At 42.8% G+C, this 21,111-nt stretch overlaps 1 protein-coding gene across 1 annotated transcript in view; it reads left to right on the forward strand.

Moving 5' to 3' along the window:
* Positions 1–20,722, forward strand: part of CDX1 (caudal type homeobox 1) — a 54,537-nt gene extending 33,815 nt beyond the window's left edge. Inside the window, exons 3-4 of the mRNA XM_061621942.1 lie at positions 18,865–19,010; positions 20,333–20,722. Coding sequence (XP_061477926.1) covers positions 18,865–19,010; positions 20,333–20,536 — 350 coding nt within the window. The 3' untranslated portion in view covers positions 20,537–20,722. The remainder of the gene's footprint in view (positions 1–18,864; positions 19,011–20,332) is intronic.
* Positions 20,723–21,111: the final 389 nt, after the last annotated feature.

Below are 21,111 nucleotides of genomic sequence, written 5' to 3' on the forward strand. Positions count from 1 at the left end.
AATTATGACTTATGGCGACCCTGTCAATCAGCGATCTCCAATAGCATCTGTTATAAACCACCCTGTTCAGATCTTGTAAGTTCAGGTCTGTGGCTTCCTTTATGGAATCAATCTATCTCTTGTTTGGCCTTCCTCTTTTTCTACTCCCTTCTGTTTTCCTCAGCATTGTCTTTTCTAGTGAATCATGTCTTATCATTATGTGTCCGAAGTATGATAACCTCAGTTACATCATTTTAGCTTTGAGCGATAGTTCTGGTTTAATTTGTTCTAACACCCAGTTATTTGTCTTTTTCGTGGTCCACGGTATCTTGAAAGCTCTCCAACACCACATTTCAAATGAGTTGATTTTTCTCTTATCCGCTTTTTCACTGTCCAACTTTCACATCCATACATAGAAATTGGGAATCCCATGGTCTGAATGATCCTGACTTTAGTGTTCAGTGATACATCTCTGCATTTGACAACCTTTTCTAGTTCTGTCATAGCTGCCCTTCCCAGTCCTAGTCTTCTTCTGATTTCTTGACTACAGGCATACCCCACTTTAACATACGCAATGGGACTGGAGCATGTATGTAAAGTGAAAATGTACTTAAAGTGAAGCAATTATCTCTGCATGTACTGCACTGCAATTGCCACTAGATGGCAGTGGCATCATGCCATTAAGTGTTCGTAATTGCAAAGTGCGCGTACGTTAAGCGGGGTATGGTGGCGTATGGAGCATGTACGTTATAGCGAGGCGACGTTAAGTGAAGCGATGTTAAGCGGGGTATGCCTGTATTGTCTCCATTTTGGTTAATGATTGTGCCAAGGTATTGATAATCCTTGACAAGTTCAATGTCCTCATTGTCAACTTTAAAGTTACATAAATCTTCTGTTGCCATTACTTTAGTCTTCTTGACATTCAGCTGTAGTCCTACTTTTGTACTTTCATCTTTAACTTTCAACAGCATTTGTTTCAAACCATGACTGGTTTCTGCTAGTAGTATGATATCATCTGCATATTTTAAATTATTGATATTTCTCCCTCCAATTTTCACACCTCCTTCATCTTGGTCCAATCCCGCTTTAAGCACACATAATTAAAATACACAATAAAGGAATTCCTTCAAATAAACATCCGCAATTCAAAATAAAACTAGCCCATTAAAACAGCATAACAATTAAAATAGTTAAATCAGCAATTATTCTGCTGTGAACAGAACCCAGTGTGCTTCCAGGAGGTGCTACCCACTCCTTAATCTTCTTTTATAATCTACTAGCAGAATTGCAGCTGACTTTCTATACTTTGGCAGATACAGTATTTTTTTGTATGCATGAATTCTACTATATCCTGCCCGTACTAGTGGGCATAACATTAGCTGTACAGGTGAGCAAATAACAATGCACCAAAGCATACCATTTTAGTAATTTGATTTTTTAAAACATTTTTTTAAATATGCAAACACATTTTTAAGTGGATGACAAGACATTTAAGCATAAAAACCTAAAAATCAATTAAGAAACTATGTTACTAAAATGATGCCAATTGAGACTGTAATAGTAAAGGTGTACTGAAGTGAAAAGGTGTGTTGATGGTGGTCAAGCTCTTGGAAACATCCGTCAAAATGGTGTGTCATAAAAAAGACAGGAGAGTAATTCTAAACCCCTGCAGAGATTGCTGTACTGTTGCCACTCCTTCCAAAAAAGTCAGATATTGTGAGGAAGGAGCACAGAAAAAGACAGGAAAGCAACAGTTTGATTATGATGTAACGTAGGTGCTCTGTGAAAAGTGAGTGCACTAAGAGTGGCAATTCCTGTATAAACACTTAGTGTGAAAGCACCGAGTGTCAGGTGTGCCATACTCAACATTTTCATAATTAAGGGATAGCTGTGTGGCAAGTGAGACAGCATTTGCTGAAATCATCTTTTTCCTAACTCCCCCAGAATTTTAGCGATCGCAAGTTGCAGCTTTAATAACTTCAGTTTTCTCAGCCCCTCTCATAGATTTCAAACAGCGGTGTCCTAGGACCTTGCTACCACTACCACCCCTTCCAAGCCTCAACAGCTTCTTACTGCCATTCTACCATGCTGCTTTCTACCTTGGCGTCCTTCAACACCATCCATTTTGTGATCTGCGCTTATGACATATTCAGAAGGAAATAGTGAAGGTCAAAGGCAGGGGTTGGGGACATAAAACCAAAGTCAAACAAAGTTCTTCATCAAAACTATCACATATTTGGAGTACATGAGCCTTCAAAACTGTTGCGCTGTGTGTAATTTGTGTGCTTAATTTTGTTTAAAGCAACACCACAGCAGCAGAGTAACAGCAGATGTTGAAATGCGAGTGTGCCAGCGTGTGCGTACGTTTGCCTAAGAAAACAGGCTTTTACCCTGCAACAGCATCACTGAGACTGGAGACTTAGTAAAATAAGAAAAGCTACTTTATTTATAGAAATACATAGTAGATAGAAAAGGCATACCTAGTTCTAACTAACTAACTAAGTTGGAGGCGTAACACCCAGGTGCGGGAGTTAGCCCCATGCTCGGAGAGAGAGCAGAGACAAAGGGATGCTCCTCTCTCCTGGTCAGCCGGAGGACAAAGGAATGGAAAGGGCCGAAGGAGGAGGGGCAGGTAAGCTTCCCTAAAGAAGCAACAGTCCAGTGACAGAAGGAAGTCGGTCAGAGCATCACAGATAAAGGTAAACAAGCTTATCCATCTGGAGGATCCTAGCTGTATCTTCCCTCTGGAGTACAAACAAAAGAACAAAACAGGAGTTGCTCTTCCCCCACTAATAACAAAAACAACCAATTTTCTTTAACGTTAAATAAAACCATATATGGAAGAAAATATCTTAAAAGTACATTTCTTTCTTTCTTACTTCCTGCCTCTTAAATCAGGGTGAGGAACCTGTAGCCTTCCAGATATTACTATACTGCAACTCCCATCATCCCTGTCCATTGGGCTGCTAGGAGTTGGTCTAGCAACATCTGCAGGATTCCCAATCACTGACTAAAATGCTGACATTTAATCAAAAGTGGAACTGAATCATTGTCTGAAATTATTAAAGATTTTAGATGTTTAGATAAACATCAGATATAATTAATTGTAGAGCAAATATCAGATATAATTAATTATGGAGCTAAGTTTGCTTTTTAACATGTATAGCTTTGCTGTTGTGGTCATTGTCATACCCTCAAGCGCCACAGGGTGCATGCTTCAGACCCAATTCCCCCACCTTAGGCAATTGATCTGGAACCCAATTCCCAATTTCCCCTTGCCGAGGCTGTGCAAACCAATACCAGCCCTGCAAGGTAGAAGATAGGCCGCCAACACCCCTTCACTGGTTCAACTCTGAGCTAGGGGAACTCAGACCCCAGAAATAGGTAAACCAAGGTTCAAAAAGACAAGAGCCAAACAAACACTCCTTGTCCAGAAACCTCTGGTAAAACCAAAATACATTCCCTCCTTTGGTAGTTTGTGGTCAGTGGTCAAGGTGCTGGATTCAGAACCAAATTGATCTCACTCAATGAATACACAAGGTTAATAAGAAGTAGCTTTATTAAAAATATAAGTGCACATTTAATATATAGCAGCAAAACAAGTCCTCAAAACCACACCCAACCAGGGGTTTAGGTATAACACAAGAGAGTTCAACACACAACAGAAAATAATAAACTAACTAGCCTATTCTACTTACTGAAGAGGTAGTTGTTGGCAAATCTCATATCTCCTCAGAGAGAATAACATCAGGTTAGTAAGCAGTAGAACCCCATATGGTATCCAAAGAACAACCAGGGAACCATTCCAGAGAATGCCCCAGGTGAACAAAAGCTATGGGTCTCAGCCCCTATACTTAAGGAAAAAGGCACACAACGGTTCAGGATGAATCAGCCAATCAGGGGGCTTTCTGATGCAATCATGTTCCCAAAGCTTTTTCACTTTTTAGCATCTTACAGGCCCCCTTCTCTGATCTTAACCTTCTTAGGCCTGCATGGCCTTAAGTACCAGGCAGAGAAACAGGTGTTTCTCTTCAGGCCTCCCAACTGCTTGCAGCTGGAAACAAAACTTAAAATTTTCCTCTCACAGAGGCCTGTCTCCTTCCAAGATGTAACTCCCACAATTCCCTGTATCTGAGCCATGTTACAAGAAAACCAGGTTAACAAATTTGCAAGTTCATGACAGTAATAGTAATTCTTAACAAGCACAAGTCACTTAGCTCAATGGCCTAAAGATTTGCCAGTTAAAAGATTTTCTAGCATTACTTGCTAGTCTCCTAAAATCTTGTTACTGGCCAATGTCACTGTTCATCATTTTACTGACATTCACTATAACATTTTTTATCAAACAAAAAGAATATAGTTGTGTCAGAGTGATTGAGAGGCTAGGGAGATAAATATGTGGACTTTAAAATCTGTTTGCTCTTGAAGATTATAGGCTGACTGCCCTAAAATGGAGTCATCTGTTCAGAGAAATGCACAGCCCAGTGGAACTTGGTTTTCTGCTTAGGTAAATCACTTCAAGGGGTGCATGAAGGTGCTCCTGTTCCATTGCAATTACCCTGCTAGCCTTCTAGCTGAAGGTAATAATAACCATGCAGATTGTTTACCACCTCCTTCTTTACATATGCTACATTACATTACTTGAAAGCAAAAAATAGCATATTGTGAGCCTTAATAGCTTATTACTAACTCACTGAACTTTCCTGACCTACAATAATATACTTTCACTTCCTTTCTTGGAATTAAGCCCAGCAGTACAACAGCAAATGATACAAGTCCTTTATTGCCTCTCAACTATTTGCTAGGTTGGCTGATGGTAACGTCTCTCAGTACAGAAATACATAATTAGCTTCTTGGTGATTTTTTTAAGGCAAGAAATGTTGTATGAACCTGGCTTATGCAGACCATTCACAATATAGTCCATTGCTGCCTGCTATGACTGGTGATGGCTCCCCAGGTTCTCAAGTAGGGATCTTTCCCATCATTGGCTGCTTGGTCATTTTTAACTTGAGAGATTGGGGACTCAACCTGGGACCTTCTACATGCAAATATGGAAGATGAGGGCTTAATCCTGAGAAGGTGGAACATTTGTGAGTAGGTGATGATCTGTTCAAAGAGGTTATAGATGGAGCTAAACTCAGGTTTCCAGTTTTGGATTCCTCTTAGATTCAGCTTTATCACTAGAGATCCAAGTCACCTCAGCAGTATAGAGTGTTTTCTACTAACTTGGGTTGGTGTGCTGACTATGATCTTCCCTGGATAGAGGTCTGGTTGCAGTTAGTTATCTGGTAACATCTGGTTAGACTATTGTAATGAATTGTATATGGAGCTTTTTAAGACTGTAGAAAGTGCAATTGTTTTGGGGAGACCAGTTCTGGGGAACATATTATGTGGTGCCCACTTAAAAAGTTCCACTGGCTCCTAATTTACTTTTGAGCACAATACAACACCTTACCTTTAAAATACTCCATGGCTTGGGACTCAGGTTCTTAAATGAATACCTTCTCTCATATCAACCTGTTTGACCCTTAAAATATTTTGTTCCTCCTTCAGGTGCCCCTGCCATTTGAGGTAAGACAGGTGGAACAGGAGAGAGCATTTTTGTTTGTGTGTGGCATTATTTCCTAGGCAGCAGTGGTCAGTGGAGCAGGAGCCTCCCACTGACCTCCCATTGCCTGTGTTGCTGCTGCTACTGGGAAGTAGAGAGGGGAGGCGGTGGTGAGGTCAGTGCAGTGCAAGCACACCTGTGGGAACTCCAGATTGATCTGCTGACTGCAACTACTCCCAGGTAGCTTTACCTGGAGCTAACATTGTTATAAGAGAGCCAGTGTGGTGTAGTGGTTAAGGTGCTCATCTACAATCTGGGAGACCGGGGTTCAAATCCCCACACAGCCATGAAGCTCACTGGGTGACCTTGGGCCAGTCACTGCCTCTCAGCCTCAGAGGAAGGCAATGGTAAACCACCTCTGAATACCGCTTATGATGAAAACCCTGTTCATACGGTCGCCATAAGTCAGAATCAACTTGAAGGTAGTCCATTTCCATTTAACATTGTTATACTTTCACCACCAGGCAAAGAGTTTTTGATTCTCCAGGTCTTTTGAAAACTGTTTTTACTGTTGTTTTAATTGCTGTTTTAACCATTATTTTATGTTTGAACTATATTTTTTGTGTTAAGATTATATTGCTTTATATGTATTTTTGTAAATGCCCCTGTAAACATTAAGGGCAGTTACAAAAATCTAGTAAACAAACTCCTGTGTCAAGTTCTGATACAGAGGGAAAGGGTAGGGCCACACATGGCCACAGTTGCACCACCCTTTATGAACCATTTGTGCCCATTGGAGTCATGGAGACGCATGTAATAAATGCTGAGCCATTCACACAGCAGAAGTACTTGTGTGGAGAGGCACATCTCAGAAAAGCAATTTCAGTCATCACAATAGGAGTGCACCTGCTCCTGCACAACCCTTCTGCACACAATCCCTATATCTTGGGAGGTTCACAAAGGATTTGTTTGGAAACCCTTTGCTAGCCCTGGTGGGGATGTTTTTCCTTCTAGGGAGCACAGTAGTAGTGTGAGGACCAACTTGTGAAATATTACTGTGAAGAAACCTGCAATCCTTTTATTTTAATGTATTATACATACAACCTACTTTTCTTACAAAGTGCTCAGAGCACTTTGTCTCTGGTCCCTCAGTGACCTTTCCATTCAGACAGCTTAGAATGCCAGACCTGCTAAACATTAGCAGTAAAATTGTATACTGCATCTTTACTTCTCTGGGTCTTTTGCTCCTGCTGAGAAACATTCTGTTCCTCTAGTCATTTTATTCAGAAAGTACTTTAAATACCATATTGACTTATTTTACTTCTTCATTCTTAAAATAATAATCCAGCCTTATAAATGAGTTCACAAAAGTCCCTAGCGTGCAAAAAAACATAAACCTGGCCAATTGCACTTCTGTGCTGGGTACAAAGGAGGGACACAGTGCCTTGTCCCTCTCAGCCCACCAACTTGGGCTATAGGCTTCACCTATAGCTACTAGTAATGACAACAGAAGATTTATATAACTTTAAAGTTGGCAACGAGGACATTGAACTTGTCAAGAATTATGTATACCTTGGCACAGTCATTAACCAAAATGGATAGTCAAAAAATCAGAAGAAGACTAGGACTGGGGAGGGCAGCTGTGAGAGAACTAGAAAAGATCCTCAAATGCAAAGATGTATCACTGAACACTAAAGTCAGGATCATTCAGACCATGGTATTCCCGATCTCTATGTATGGATGTGGAAGTTGGACAGTGAAAAAAGTGGATAAGAGAAAATCAACTCCTTTGAAATGTGTTGTTGGAGGAGAGCTTTGCGCATACCATAGACTGCGAAAAAGACAAAGAATTGGGTGTTAGAACAAATTAAACCAGAACCATCACTAGAAGCTAAATGATGAAACTGAGGTTTTCATACTTTGGACACATAATGAGAAGACATGATTCACTAGAAAAGACAATAATGCTGGGAAAAATAGAAGGGAGTAGAAAAGGAGGAAGACCAAACAAGAGATGGATTGATTCCATAAAGGAAGCCACAGACCTGGACTTACAAGATCTGAACAGGGTGGTTCACGACAGATGCTGTTGGAGGTCGCTGATTCATAGGGTTGCCATAAGTAGTGATCGACTTGAAGGCACATAACAACAACATGGCTACTATAGTACTTAAATAAAATGCTATAATAACTGAAGTCAGTTCTTCATATATATACTCAGAGCAGAATTTGGACTATGTTAGTAGCACTAGTGCCAAAAACTGGCCCTCAACATCTGGTGAGCAGTTGGAAATAAGCAATCACACACAGTTCTCACTGAAAACTGATGTTGATTCTAACCATTAAAATTAATGGGTAAATGCTCTGGATTTCTCACCCAATGGGCTTCTGTTTCAGTTCCAGTCATACTGGGGAAAATTAAGGAAAAGACAGCTAACTAACATCTGTTCTTTGGACTGGTTCCTGTTCAGAGGACTGGTTCCTATTCAAAAGAATGTTGACGTATGACATATCTTAACTTGTCCCACCTGACATTCTGGACAGACATTTATTTATTTGTAGATGAGAGTCAAATGGTCATATGGTACTCGTACACTGGGTCACCATAGATACTATGACCCCCACAGTTCCCTCAAGTGGTTTTAAAGTCTCTTGAACGGGAGGATGCAAATATAATAATGAAAAGGTATACAAAGTTAAATGCACAGACTATTGCAAGATTATATGACTTCATTTACATTTTTGTTTCACATTCTGCTATAGTCAAGAGTTTCACTGTGCATGACTCATAATTAGTCTGCAGGGGTCCAAATTGGTTAGCTAATGTGAATGTCAGGTCTCACAGAGAGAACTCAGTTAAGTTCATTTCTGAGGGATTTAAATTGAATTTGGCTTAAATGCTAACAAATCCAATGGGATGCCTGCCTGTAAGCTTCTGCAGCACTTAATGAAAGAGATAAATCACTTCTATTCTTGTTAGTATTGCCTCTCATTCCAAAGTTCGGAGGTGAATGTGGATCCTTGTGCAGCCTAATTGGCATCATCCACACAAAAGAGGGAAATACTGGCAGCTTGGGGAAACCCCAAGATTTGCAGAAATAAATACAAAGAAAAAATCTAGGGGAATGGGAACCCTAAAACAGCTCAGTGAAGACTGAGTATGTTCAGTGGCCATAACAAATGCTGACTAACTGTTGTAGGGGCGAGGAAGCGAAGAAAACAGAAAACCGAGGGGGAGAGGAAATAGAATAGAATGTTGACAGGGCCGGCTCCAGGAAGGCCGGGGCCCTTGGGCATCAGCTTGTCCTGGCCCCTGGCATGTGTGTGCGTGCGCATGTGCATGCGCACACCCCCCAACCCCCACCTACCTGTCTCCTGTCTTTTACCATTGCCCTTAACGAAGATGGCGGCCGCAGTTGCCCTAAGGGGATGATGCCTCCACCGCCATCTTTGTTGATGGCACATGTGTGTACTATGCGTGCGCATCTCTGCCATCAACTAAGATGGCGGCAGGGGCTTCAGTACCTTAGGGAAACTGCAGCCACCATCTTCGTTAAGAGCAATGGTAAAAGGCAGCAGACAGGTAGGTGGAGGGGTGGGGGGACATGGGGGGCCCGCAGATTGCTGAAGGGGAGCGGAGGGGCGGCTGTGGGCCCTCCTGTAGCTCCGGGGCCATCGGGCCAGTGCCCAACCTGGCCGCCCTTTAGAACTGGCCCTGGTTGTGGAGGAGAACTTGATGGAGTGACTGTAACTCAAGAGAAGAGCACCCCACAAGGCAACATTTTGTTACAGGTCCTACCTGTACAGCTTCTATTACAAGTATGACCATAACATATGCACATACACCTCTTGTTGTTATTGTGGACAATGAACAAAGCTAGCCTGATTCAAGGCTAATTGCACAATATGTAATCCCCACTCGGTAATTTGCCTTCTTTGAAAAGAATAGCTATGCTGGAGAAACTTCTCTCACTCCCCGCCTCCCAGCTTTAATTCACCCTGCCACCACTGCTGCTAGAGGAATTACAACCAGCCACCTCTTTCACTTCAATAGCTGCTATTGCTGCATACATATATGTATGGGGGAAGTGGTATGTTAGTGGCAGGTTCTGCTCCAACTTATGCATATTCATTTGGCTGTCACATGACAACCTGTGTTTCTGTTCAGACATTTAAATGAACATGTGTGAGTCTGGCACAGAGCTTACCATTTCGATCCTGCCCTTTGCCCATGCACACTTGTTCTCTCCATATTGAATAAGGGGCTATTCAAAACTTAACTACAATTCTCATCAGTCACTCCTGCTGGTAAATGTTCGTCTCCCCACCCTTTCCCATAAGAGGTCCTGTGCCATTGCTGCTGCTCAGTGGAGAAGTTTCACATCTTTGTGGGATTGAAACCCTTAAAACTGTGGATAGGAAGACTAAGGGCTCATCTACACAGGGTTTTACTGTGTGTCTGGTGCTATTCATATCCCCTTTTAATTCGCATGGTTCATATGATGTTACTGACAAACAGAAACTATCACAGTTTCCTCCCTGTAAATCCGTACTAACCCAATCGTTTGATAATCTGAGAAGGGAAGGAAAAAATGTCTTCACTTCGTTTCTCTAGGGCTTGCAGATGCTTTGCTCTGAAGCTTTTAGGTGGGTGTGTCATTTGTTGCCCTCTCCACGCCCACACCCTCCTCCCTTCTTTCATTTCATTTCCTGTGGGCTGATGAGAAACTTCCGCTTGTCTCTTCCATTCTACAAGCCATTTATTTTGCTGCAAATGGTGCCTTATTTCCTCCCCCTAACTTATGCACAAAAGCATAACACTGCTCAAACAAAGATTTGTATTTCAGATGTATTGTACCAGTGAAAATACAAATAACTACACTTTTGGTTTGTTTGTTTGTTTGTTAATGAAACTCACTGGTAGAAGCTTAGTTGCCAGGTAATGGGAGGGAGTGGAAATGTTAAATTAGAGGGCATGGTCTTTAGGAAACTGTGTGATTGATGCCTCCCCTCAAGTGTGACTAGAAAACACCATGTTTGCAGCTGACATCGAGCCGTTACTGTGGACAGTGCAAACAGAAAACAGAGGTAAAAACAGCATCTTTAGCACGAAGTTATGCTCCCATATGGATAAGCCCTTATTGCAGAAGCAAAGGGAGGGAAGCAAGGAGCATTCAGTCATCTGTGTAGTCTGAAGTGGTGCAGCACAGACCTGGTGTATCTCCACAACTGCTGTTTGCGAGTGTTTGTTTATTTCCTTGTACTTGTGTGCCCTATGTTTGTGTTTTAAAAATTCTCAAAGCTACAACAATACAAGGAAGTAGAACACTTACTTTATTTATATATTTAATTAAATAACTTTTTAGTCACCTTTCAAGATATAAGTGGTCTGCCTGAAAGAGGCGGTAGTAAGACCACTCCTGAAGAGACCCTCCCTGGACCCAGAAAATCTTAATTATAGGCCGGTGGCAAATGTTCCATTCCTGGGCAAGGTCCTTGAACGAGTGGTTGCGGGCCAGCTCCAGACACTCTTGGATGAGACCAATTATCTGCATCCATTTCAGTCGGGTTTCAGGCCTGGTTTTGGCATGGAAACAGCCTTGGTCGCCCTGTATGAGGACCTTTGTCGGGAGATAGACAGAGGGAGTGTGACTCTGTTGATTCTCCTTGATCTCTCAGAGGCTTTCAATACCATTGACCATGGTAACCTTCCGGGAAGACTGGCTGAGTTGGGAGTGGGAGGGACTGCATGGTGGTGGTTCTGCTCCTACTTGGCGGGTCGGCTCCAGAAGGTGGTGCTTGGGGAACATTGCTCAGCACCCTGGACTCTCCAGTATGGAGTTCCGCAGGGGTCAGTTCTGTCCCCCATGCTGTTCAACATCTACATGAAACCGTTGGGTGCGGTCATCCAGAGCTTTGGAGTGCATTGCCATCAGTATGCTGATGACACGCAGCTCTATTTCTCCTTTTCATCTTCTTCAGGTGAGGCTGTCAATGTGCTGAACCGGTGCCTGGCTGCGACAATGGACTGGATGAGGGCTAATAAACTGAGGCTCAATCCAGACAAGACTGAGATGCTGCTAGTGGTTGGTTCTTCTGACCACATGATGGATGTCCAACCTGTCCTGGATGGGGTTGCACTCCCCCTGAAGGAGTAGGTCCATAGCTTGGGGGTTCTCCTAGAACAATCTCTGTCACTTAAGGCTCATGTAGCCTCGGTGGCACAGAGTGCCTTCTACCAACTTTGGTTGGTGGCCCAGCTGTGCCCCTATCTGGACAGGGATAACCTGGCTTCAGTTGTCCATGCTCTGGTAACCTCCAAGTTAGATTACTGCAGTGCACTCTACGTAGGGCTGCCTTTGAAGATGGTTCGGAAACTGCAGCTTGTGCAAAATGCAGTGGCCAGATTGGTAACCGGGACCAGACGGTCTGAACATATAAAACCAATTCTGGCCGGCTTGCATTGGCTGCCTGTATGTTTCCAAGCTCAAGTCAAGGTGCTGGATTTTAACCCATAAAGCCTTACATGGCTTGGAACTGCAATACCTGATGGAACTCCTCTCCCAATACGAACCCACCCGTACACTACGCTCAACATCCAAGGCCTTCCTCCAGGTGCCTCCTCCGAGGGAAGCTGGGAGTCTGGCAACAAGGGAGAGGGCCTTCTCAGTGGTGGCCCCCAAATTATGGAATGATCTTCTTGATGAGGTGCACCTGGCACCAACACTGTTATCTTTTTGGCACTAGGTGAAGACTTTCCTCTTCTCCCAGGCATTTTAGCATGTGTTTTTAAATTGTTTAAAAATTTTAAAATGTCTTTTAAATTTGTATATTTGTTTTTAATGTTTTTAGTTACTGCAAACCGCCCAGAGAGCTTCGGCTGTGGGGGAGTATATAAATACAATAAATAAATAAATATATTCCCAAAGTGCCATACACATTTTAAAACCAACATCATAAAATATTAAAAGAGAATGAATAGTAGAACCATTTCATTTCAAGCCATCCCCAAGTATATCAAACCCTAACTCACAGCCATTCAAAAACAGCATGGAAGAACAAAATCATCAGCCTATCCTCCTCATTAAAAGCAGATTGAAGTAAAGATATCTTCATGGCTCACCTAAAAGATAATAAAGAGGGAGTCATACCTCTCAGGAGAAGGAGTTCCATAGACCTGGGTCCCATCACCAAGAAGGCTGTTTCTCGTGCCTGTAACCGTTGCTGCAATCCTACCCCCAACGTGGGGCCTTTATAGCTGATCACAATGCTCAAGCGGGTTCCACGTTTTTGGAAGGCTTCTCACAAGGCAAATCATCAATTTAAAATTTCAGCATTAACAAAATAATAAAATCCAGGTAGCAGCCATCAAAGAATGTTTTAAAAAGAGAAATACATCTTGGATAGCAATTAAAACTATAAAGGTGGGAAGGTACTAAATGTAGTCTTAAGTAGCACCATCAGTCTCAGGCAGAACAATTTAAAAACCTTTCCTTATTTTGGGCTGTGAGGGGGTTGGATTGAGCTGAGGATTCAGGTGTCCTTCCACTCAGCTCTGCCAGCCAAGCTAGCCTTCTGCCAGCCACTGAATGGGTGGGCAGGAGGCCTGCTGCTGATACATCTGCCAACAGAAGCCAACAGAAAGCCCCAAAATGGGACATTCTGAGAATGGGGCTCAGCGAGCCCAGGATTTGCTGGATCCCTAGCCAGTTTTCTGTCATTGGGCAATAGCAATGGGCCCAATTGCTGTGCTGGCCTTGAAGTGGCTTAGTGATCAGGCCCAATTGTCCTGTCCCTCCTCTTCTAGTATGCCCACCAATAGCGGCCAGATAGCTGATGGGGTGAATCGTAGTGGGATGGGTGAACTGCGCCCTAAGCTGTTTTAGCTCTGTTACCACGCTCCCCTCTTTGGAAGCTCCCAGACTTGCTGCCAATATGGGGAAGAAAAGGGTTAATCCTTACAGATGTATGTAGGTTTCTTTAGAAAAGTGAATTTGGGCTTTGAAACAGCACCATTTTTTAATACGAATGGTAATTACTAGGTCGCATATCCACTACAAAACAGGGCATATCTAGTGAGCATCTTCAGTAGCTAAAAACTTGTTGGTATTTAAGCTGGAAGCTCAAGAACTGAACAGTGTGATGAAGAAATGTCAACAATGGCAGACAGAGAAAGCTGCATAGTGTGCCACTGAAGAAATGGAACTGATATAAGAACATAAGAACATAAGAAGAGCCTGCTGGATCAGGCCAGTGGCCCATCTAGTCCAGCCTCCTGTTCTCACAGTGGCCAACCAGGTGCCTGGGGGAAGCCCGCAAGCAGGACCCAAGTGCAAGAACACTCTCCCCTCCTGAGGCTTCCGGCAACTGGTTTTCAGAAGCATGCTGCCTCTGACTAGGGTGGCACAGCACAGCCATCACAGCTAGTAGCCATTGATAGCCCTGTCCTCCATGAATTTGTCTAATCTTCTTTTAAAGCCGTCCAAGCTGGTAGCCATTACTGCGTCTTATGGGAGCAAATTCCATAGTTTAACTTCCTTCCTTTTGTCTGTCCTGAATCTTCCAACATTCAGCTTCTTTGAATGTCCATGAGTTCTAGTATTATGAGAGAGGGAGAAGAACTTTTCTCTATCCACTTTCTCAATGCCATGCATAATTTTATACACTTCTATCATGTCTCCTCTGACCAGCCTTTTCTCTAAACTAAAAAGCCCCAAATGCTGCAACCTTTCCTCATAAGGGAGTCGCTCCATCCCCTTGATCATTCTGGTTGCCCTCTTCTGAACCTTTTCCAATTCTATAAAATCCTTTTTGAGATGAGGCGACCAGAACTGTACACAGTATTCCAAATGCGGCCGCACCATAGATTTATACAACGGCATTATGATATCGGCTGTTTTATTTTCAATACCTTTCCTAATTATCGCTAGCATGGATTTTGCCTTTTTCACAGCTGCCGCACACTGGGTCGACATTTTCATCGTGCTGTCCACTACAACCCCGAGGTCTCTCTCCTGGTCGGTCACCGCCAGTTCAGACCCCATGAGCGTATATGTGAAATTCAGATTTTTTGCTCCAATATGCATAATTTTACACTTGTTTATATTGAATTGCATTTGCCATTTTTCCGCCCATTCACTCAGTTTGGAGAGATCTTTTTGGAGCTCTTCACAATCCCTTTTTGTTTTAACAACCCTGAATAATTTAGTGTCGTCAGCAAACTTGGCCACTTCACTGCTCACTCCTAATTCTAGGTCATTAATGAACAAGTTGAAAAGTACAGGTCCCAATACCGATCCTTGAGGGACTCCACTTTCTACAGCCCTCCATTGGGAGAACTGTCCGTTTATTCCTACTCTCTGCTTTCTGCTTCTTAACCAATTCCTTATCCACAAGAGGACCTCTCCTCTTATTCCATGACTGCTAAGCTTCCTCAGAAGTCTTTGGTGAGGAGCCTTGTCAAACGCTTTTTGAAAGTCTAAGTACACTATGTCCACTGGATCACCTCTATCTATATGCTTGTTGACACTCTCAAAGAATTCTAATAGGTTACTGAGACAGGACTTTCCCTTGCAGAAGCCATGCTGGCTCTGCTTCAGCAAGGCTTGGTCTTCTATGTGCTTAGTTAATCTAGCTTTAATAATACTTTCTACCAGTTTTCCAGGGACAGAAGTTAAGCTAACTGGCCTGTAATTTCCGGGATCCCTTCTGGATCCCTTTTTGAATATTGGTGTTACATTTGCCACTTTCCAGTCCTCAGGCACGGAGGAGGACCCGAGGGACAAGTTACATATTTTAGTTAGCAGAGGTTATTTTAGTTAGCAAAGGTGAAATTGCTGATCTGCTAACTAAAATATGTAACTTGTCCCTCGGGTCCTCCTCCGTGCCTGAGGACTGGAAAGTGGCAAATGTAACGCCAATCTTCAAAAAGGGATCCAGAGGGGATCCCGGAAATTACAGGCCAGTTAGCTTAACTTCTGTCCCTGGAAAACTGGTAGAAAGTATGATTAAAGCTAGATTAACTAAGCACATAGAAGAACAAGCCTTGCTGAAGCAGAGCCAGCATGGCTTCTGCAAGGGAAAGTCCTGTCTCAGTAACCTATTAGAATTCTTTGAGAGTGTCAACAAGCATATAGATAGAGGTGATCCAGTGGACATAGTGTACTTAGACTTTCAAAAAGCGTTTGACAAGGTACCTCACCAAAGGCTTCTGAGGAAGCTTAGCAGTCATGGAATAAGAGGAAAGGTCCTCTTGTGGATAAGGAATTGGTTAAGAAGCAGAAAGCAGAGAGTAGGAATAAACGGACAGTTCTCCCAATGGAGGGCTGTAGAAAGTGGAGTCCCTCAAGGATCGGTATTGGGACCTGTACTTTTCAACTTGTTCATTAATGACCTAGAATTAGGAGTGAGCAGTGAAGTGGCCAAGTTTGCTGACGACACTAAATTGTTCAGGGTTGTTAAAACAAAAAGGGATTGTGAAGAGCTCCAAAAAGATCTCTCCAAACTGAGTGAATGGGCGGAAAAATGGCAAATGCAATTCAATATAAACAAGTGTAAAATTATGCATATTGGAGCAAAAAATCTGAATTTCACATATACGCTCATGGGGTCTGAACTGGCGGTGACCGACCAGGAGAGAGACCTCGGGGTTGTAGTGGACAGCACGATGAAAATGTCGATCCAGTGTGCGGCAGCTGTGAAAAAGGCAAATTCCATGCTAGCGATAATTAGGAAAGGTATTGAAAATAAAACAGCCGATATCATAATGCCGTTGTATAAATCTATGGTGCGGCCGCATTTGGAATACTGTGTACAGTTCTGGTCGCCTCATCTCAAAAAGGATATTATAGAGTTGGAAAAGGTTCAGAAGAGGGCAACCAGAATGATCAAGGGGATGGAGCGACTCCCTTATGAGGAAAGGTTGCAGCATTTGGGGCTTTTTAGTTTAGAGAAAAGGTGGGTCAGAGGAGACATGATAGAAGTGTATAAAATTATGCATGGCATTGAGAAAGTGGATAGAGAAAAGTTCTTCTCCCTCTCTCATAATACTAGAACTCATGGACATTCAAAGAAGCTGAATATTGGAAGATTCAGGACAGACAAAAGGAAGTACTTCTTTACTCAGCGCATAGTTAAACTATGGAATTTGCTCCCACAAGATGCAGTAATGGCCACCAGCTTGGATGGCTTTAAAAGAAGATTAGACAAATTCATGGAGGACAGGGCTATCAATGGTACTAGCCGTGATGGCTGTGCTCTGCCACCCTAGTCAGAGGCAGCATGCTTCTGAAAACCAGTTGCCGGAAGCCTCAGGAGGGGAGAGTGTTCTTGCACTCGGGTCCTGCTTGCGGGCTTCCCCCAGGCACCTGGTTGGCCACTGTGAGAACAGGATGCTGGACTAGATGGGCCACTGGCCTGATCCAGCAGGCTCTTCTTATGTTCTTATGTTCTTAGATCAGCAATTTCACATTTGAGTTCTTTGAGAACTCTCGGGTGGATGCCATCCGGGCCCGGTGATTTGTCAGTTTTTATATTGTCCATTAAGCCTAGAACTTCCTCTCTTGTTACCACTATTTGTCTCAGTTCCTCAGAATCCCTTCCTGCAAATGTTAGTTCAGGTTCAGGGATCTGCCCTATATCTTCCACTGTGAAGACAGATGCAAAGAATTCATTTAGCTTCTCTGCAATCTCCTTATCGTTCTTTAGTACACCTTTGACTCCCTTATCATCCAAGGGTCCAATCGCCTCCCTAGATAGTCTCCTGCTTTGAATGTATTTATAGAATTTTTTGTTGTTGGTTTTTATGTTCTTAGCAATGTGCTCCTCAAATTCTTTTTTAGCATCCCTTATTGTCTTCTTGCATTTCTTTTGCCAGAGTTTGTGTTCTTTTTTATTTTCTTCATTCGGACAAGACTTCCATTTTCTGAAGGAAGACTTTTTGCCTCTAAGAGCTTCCTTGACTTTGCTCGTTAACCATGCTGGCATCTTCTTGGCCCTGGCAGTACCTTTTCTGATCTGCAGTATGCACTCCAGTTGAGCTTCTAATATAGTGTTTTTAAACAACTTCCAAGCATTTTCGAGTGATGTGACCCTCTGGACTTTGTTTTTCAGCTTTCTTTTTACCAATCCCCTCATTTTTGTGAAGTTTCCTCTTTTGAAGTCAAATGTGACCGTGTTGGATTTTCTTGGCAATTTGCCATTTACATGTATGTTTAATTTAATAGCACTGTGGTCACTGCTCCCAATCGGTTCAACAACACTTACATCTCGCACCAGGTCCCGGTCCCCACTGAGGATTAAGTCCAGGGTTGCCGTCCCTCTGGTCGGTTCCATGACCAACTGGTCTAGGGAATAGTCATTTAGAATATCTAGAAACTTTGCTTCTTTGTCATGACTGGAACACATATGCGGCCAGTCTATGTCCGGGTAGTTGAAGTCACCCATTACTACCACATTTCCTAGTTTGGATGCTTCCTCAATTTCATATCTCATCTCAAGGTCTCCCTGAGCATTTTGATCAGGGGGACGATAGATCGTTCCCAGTATTAAGTCGCTCCTGGGGCATGGTATCACCACCCACAATGATTCTGTGGAGGAGTCTGCCTCTTTTGGGGTTTCGAGCTTGCTGGATTCAATGCCTTCTTTCACGTATAGAGCGACTCCGCCACCAATACGTCCTTCCCTGTCCTTCCGATATAGTTTATATCCAGGGATAACCGTATCCCACTGGTTTTCTCCATTCCACCAGGTCTCCGTTATGCTCACTATATCAATGCTCTCCTCTAAGACCAAGCACTCCAGTTCTCCCATCTTGGTTCGGAGGCTCCTAGCATTAGCGTACAGGCACTTGTAAGCAGTGTCTCTCTTCAAGTGTCTTTGGCACTTGTGGTTTGGCCTGTGGTAATTTTGCTCTTCTGAATTTATATCCTGTGCCCCTGCTCTCACAATGCCTACTTCTAGGCCTACCCCTTTTAAAATTTCATTATCTTAAATTTCATTATCTTAAATTTCATCTTAAATTTCATTATCTTAAATTTCATTATCTTAAAGCCTGGCCAAAGTACAAAGACTCATACATATGAGAATGCACTTTCCTTAACTTTGAGAGACGTTTGTGCCTAGAAGTTTAAAAAGACACAGTCTCATGAAATATTAATTTTAACACAGTAAAATAACCCCACCTTCCTCAACTGCCAACTCCTCCAGTGGATCAACAGTTTGCCATTTGTCCTTTTCTTCTGTTTCCTTTCTACTTTACCAATTACTCCTTTCTTCCATGTTGTTATATTTTATGTCTCCTCTACCAATTTAGTATCTTTCTGTTTTCTGTTTATTAGGCAAGACCAGAACAAAAGACAAGTATCGGGTTGTGTATACAGACCATCAGCGCTTGGAACTAGAGAAGGAATTTCACTACAGCCGCTACATCACCATCCGGCGGAAAGCAGAACTAGCAGCAACACTAGGACTCACTGAGCGGCAGGTTGGTACTGAAGGGTCTTGCACAGTCTCATGGTATAGCACAGGAGTGGGGAACCTTTGTCCCTCCAGATGTTGTTGGACTCCCAGCTCCCATCATCCTTGAACATTGGCCATGCTAGCTGAGGCTGATGGGAGATGGGAGACCAGCAACATCTTCCCCACTCTTGATGTAGCAGGATCACAAACCATCAAACAACTTAAAGTGAGTATTAAAATGAGCATCCTGGCACAAATGCCAGTGCAAATATTAAGGATAAAGACTTCAGTCTTATACATGCTTGAGAAATAAGCTCCACTGAATATTGTAGCTTACATTTGCATAAATATGCATAGGATCAGGCTGTGAATGTTCTTCATGGCTGATTATCTTTCCATCTTGCTTGGCAGATGTAGACCAGATACTTTCATGATTATTATTTTGTTCTGATGGACCATCTAACCAAAGAGCTAGCAAGTCATGATATGGCCAGGAAAAAGGTGAGCGGATGATGAGTGCTTTATAACATTGGTCTTGTTTGTAAGTCACACTAAGTCCTGGAAACCAACTTGCACCCACTTTGCTCCTCCCCTTTTTAGCTCAGTACAGGACAGTGACTAAGCCAAGGTTTGGCTTAGTGTGCCATCTGAACCCAGGATAGTGGTTAAGGTCTGTCCTTGACCATGATCTGTAGCCAACATTTATCCTGGGATTGAAGCTTCTGGTTAAGGTAGAGAATGATCCCAGGTTTGAATGACATGCTGAGTCAAATCTTGGCTTAGATGCTGCACCACACCGAGCTAAAGATAAAAAGGCTGGCAAGAAAAAGTGCGTGTGATCTCCTCAGGAGTTAGCACATTCATGCTAAGCCATGGTTTGGCTTAGTGTTACATGCTAACATGGCCACTATCCATCAGCATATCTATTAGTTCTCAGCAACAAATATTAATGCTAAGGTATTATATGGAACAGAATCCCTAAATGAAAGATAGGAAGTCCCTGGAAAGGCAGCTTTTTACAGAATACAGTGGTATTAGGAAAAAAACCCCATTCTAATGAATCCTTAATGTATTTTTTTTGCTTCTTTCCATATCCTGTTTGCAATCACACACTCCATCCTGAATCTTGTCATGCTCTACTTCACCCCATTTCCTCTCACCCCTGCCTTTTCTTGACCACTATATATCCTTTTACTTTGTCTATTCCCCCATTCATCTCCTTTCTGTCACTGTAACAAACATACTGTGTGCATCCATCTCAATCCCTTTTCTCTCCATCTTCCTCCCCTCCACTCTTGCATTTTTATCCTGTTTGGTCTCTATGAACTTTTGCATTTGTCTCTGCAGGTGAAAATCTGGTTCCAGAATAGGAGAGCAAAGGAGAGGAAAGTGAACAAGAAGAAGATGCAGCAGCAGACACAGCCTGCCAGTACAACCACACCCACTCCTCCAGCAGTTGGTACCCCTGGTTCAATTGGAGGCATCTGCAGCAGTACCACCAACCTGGTTTCCTCTTCACCAATGACTATCAAAGAAGAATTTATGCCTTAAGTCCAGCCCTTCCATTTGATCTGCATATAAACTTACACAGAAATATATGGATTAACCATGAGAATCAAACTAGCTGGCAGGCTTTAGAAAACTTACACAGAGGCAACGCTATCACTGCTGAACCAATGAAGCTATTTCCTCGTATCCCAGTGGATTATTTATATGATACCACTGGGGAGAAAATCATGGAGTTATTCCTAGGAATAAAAGCAATAGGCTTATTAACATTACTTTGTTTTAAGAAAGGACTTGCTCTTGTCTCAAAATATTTAAAGAGAAAAACAAATTCAAGCATGGATGCTTCGGGGGGGGGGAAGAATGGAGAACCAGGGTACTTAAGAAGAATTTCAGGATCATTTGGCAGTATCTGGCCCTAGGCCAAAACCAACACTCAGGCATTTATATCTGAGTCAGGCTAGAGCCAGGAGTGAGCTTGTCAAGACAACTACTGAATGCCAGCTCCAAGCCATGATAGAAGCCCATCCTGGTCAGGTAGCAGGAGTCAGGGGCCTGATGCCAAGCCTGAGTTCCACTTGATAATTAAAGCAGTAGGAGCAAAGTCATTCAGAAAGCTA

The sequence above is a fragment of the Rhineura floridana genome, chromosome 3 (genome assembly GCF_030035675.1).
Source record: "Rhineura floridana isolate rRhiFlo1 chromosome 3, rRhiFlo1.hap2, whole genome shotgun sequence".
NCBI lineage: Eukaryota > Metazoa > Chordata > Lepidosauria > Squamata > Rhineuridae > Rhineura > Rhineura floridana.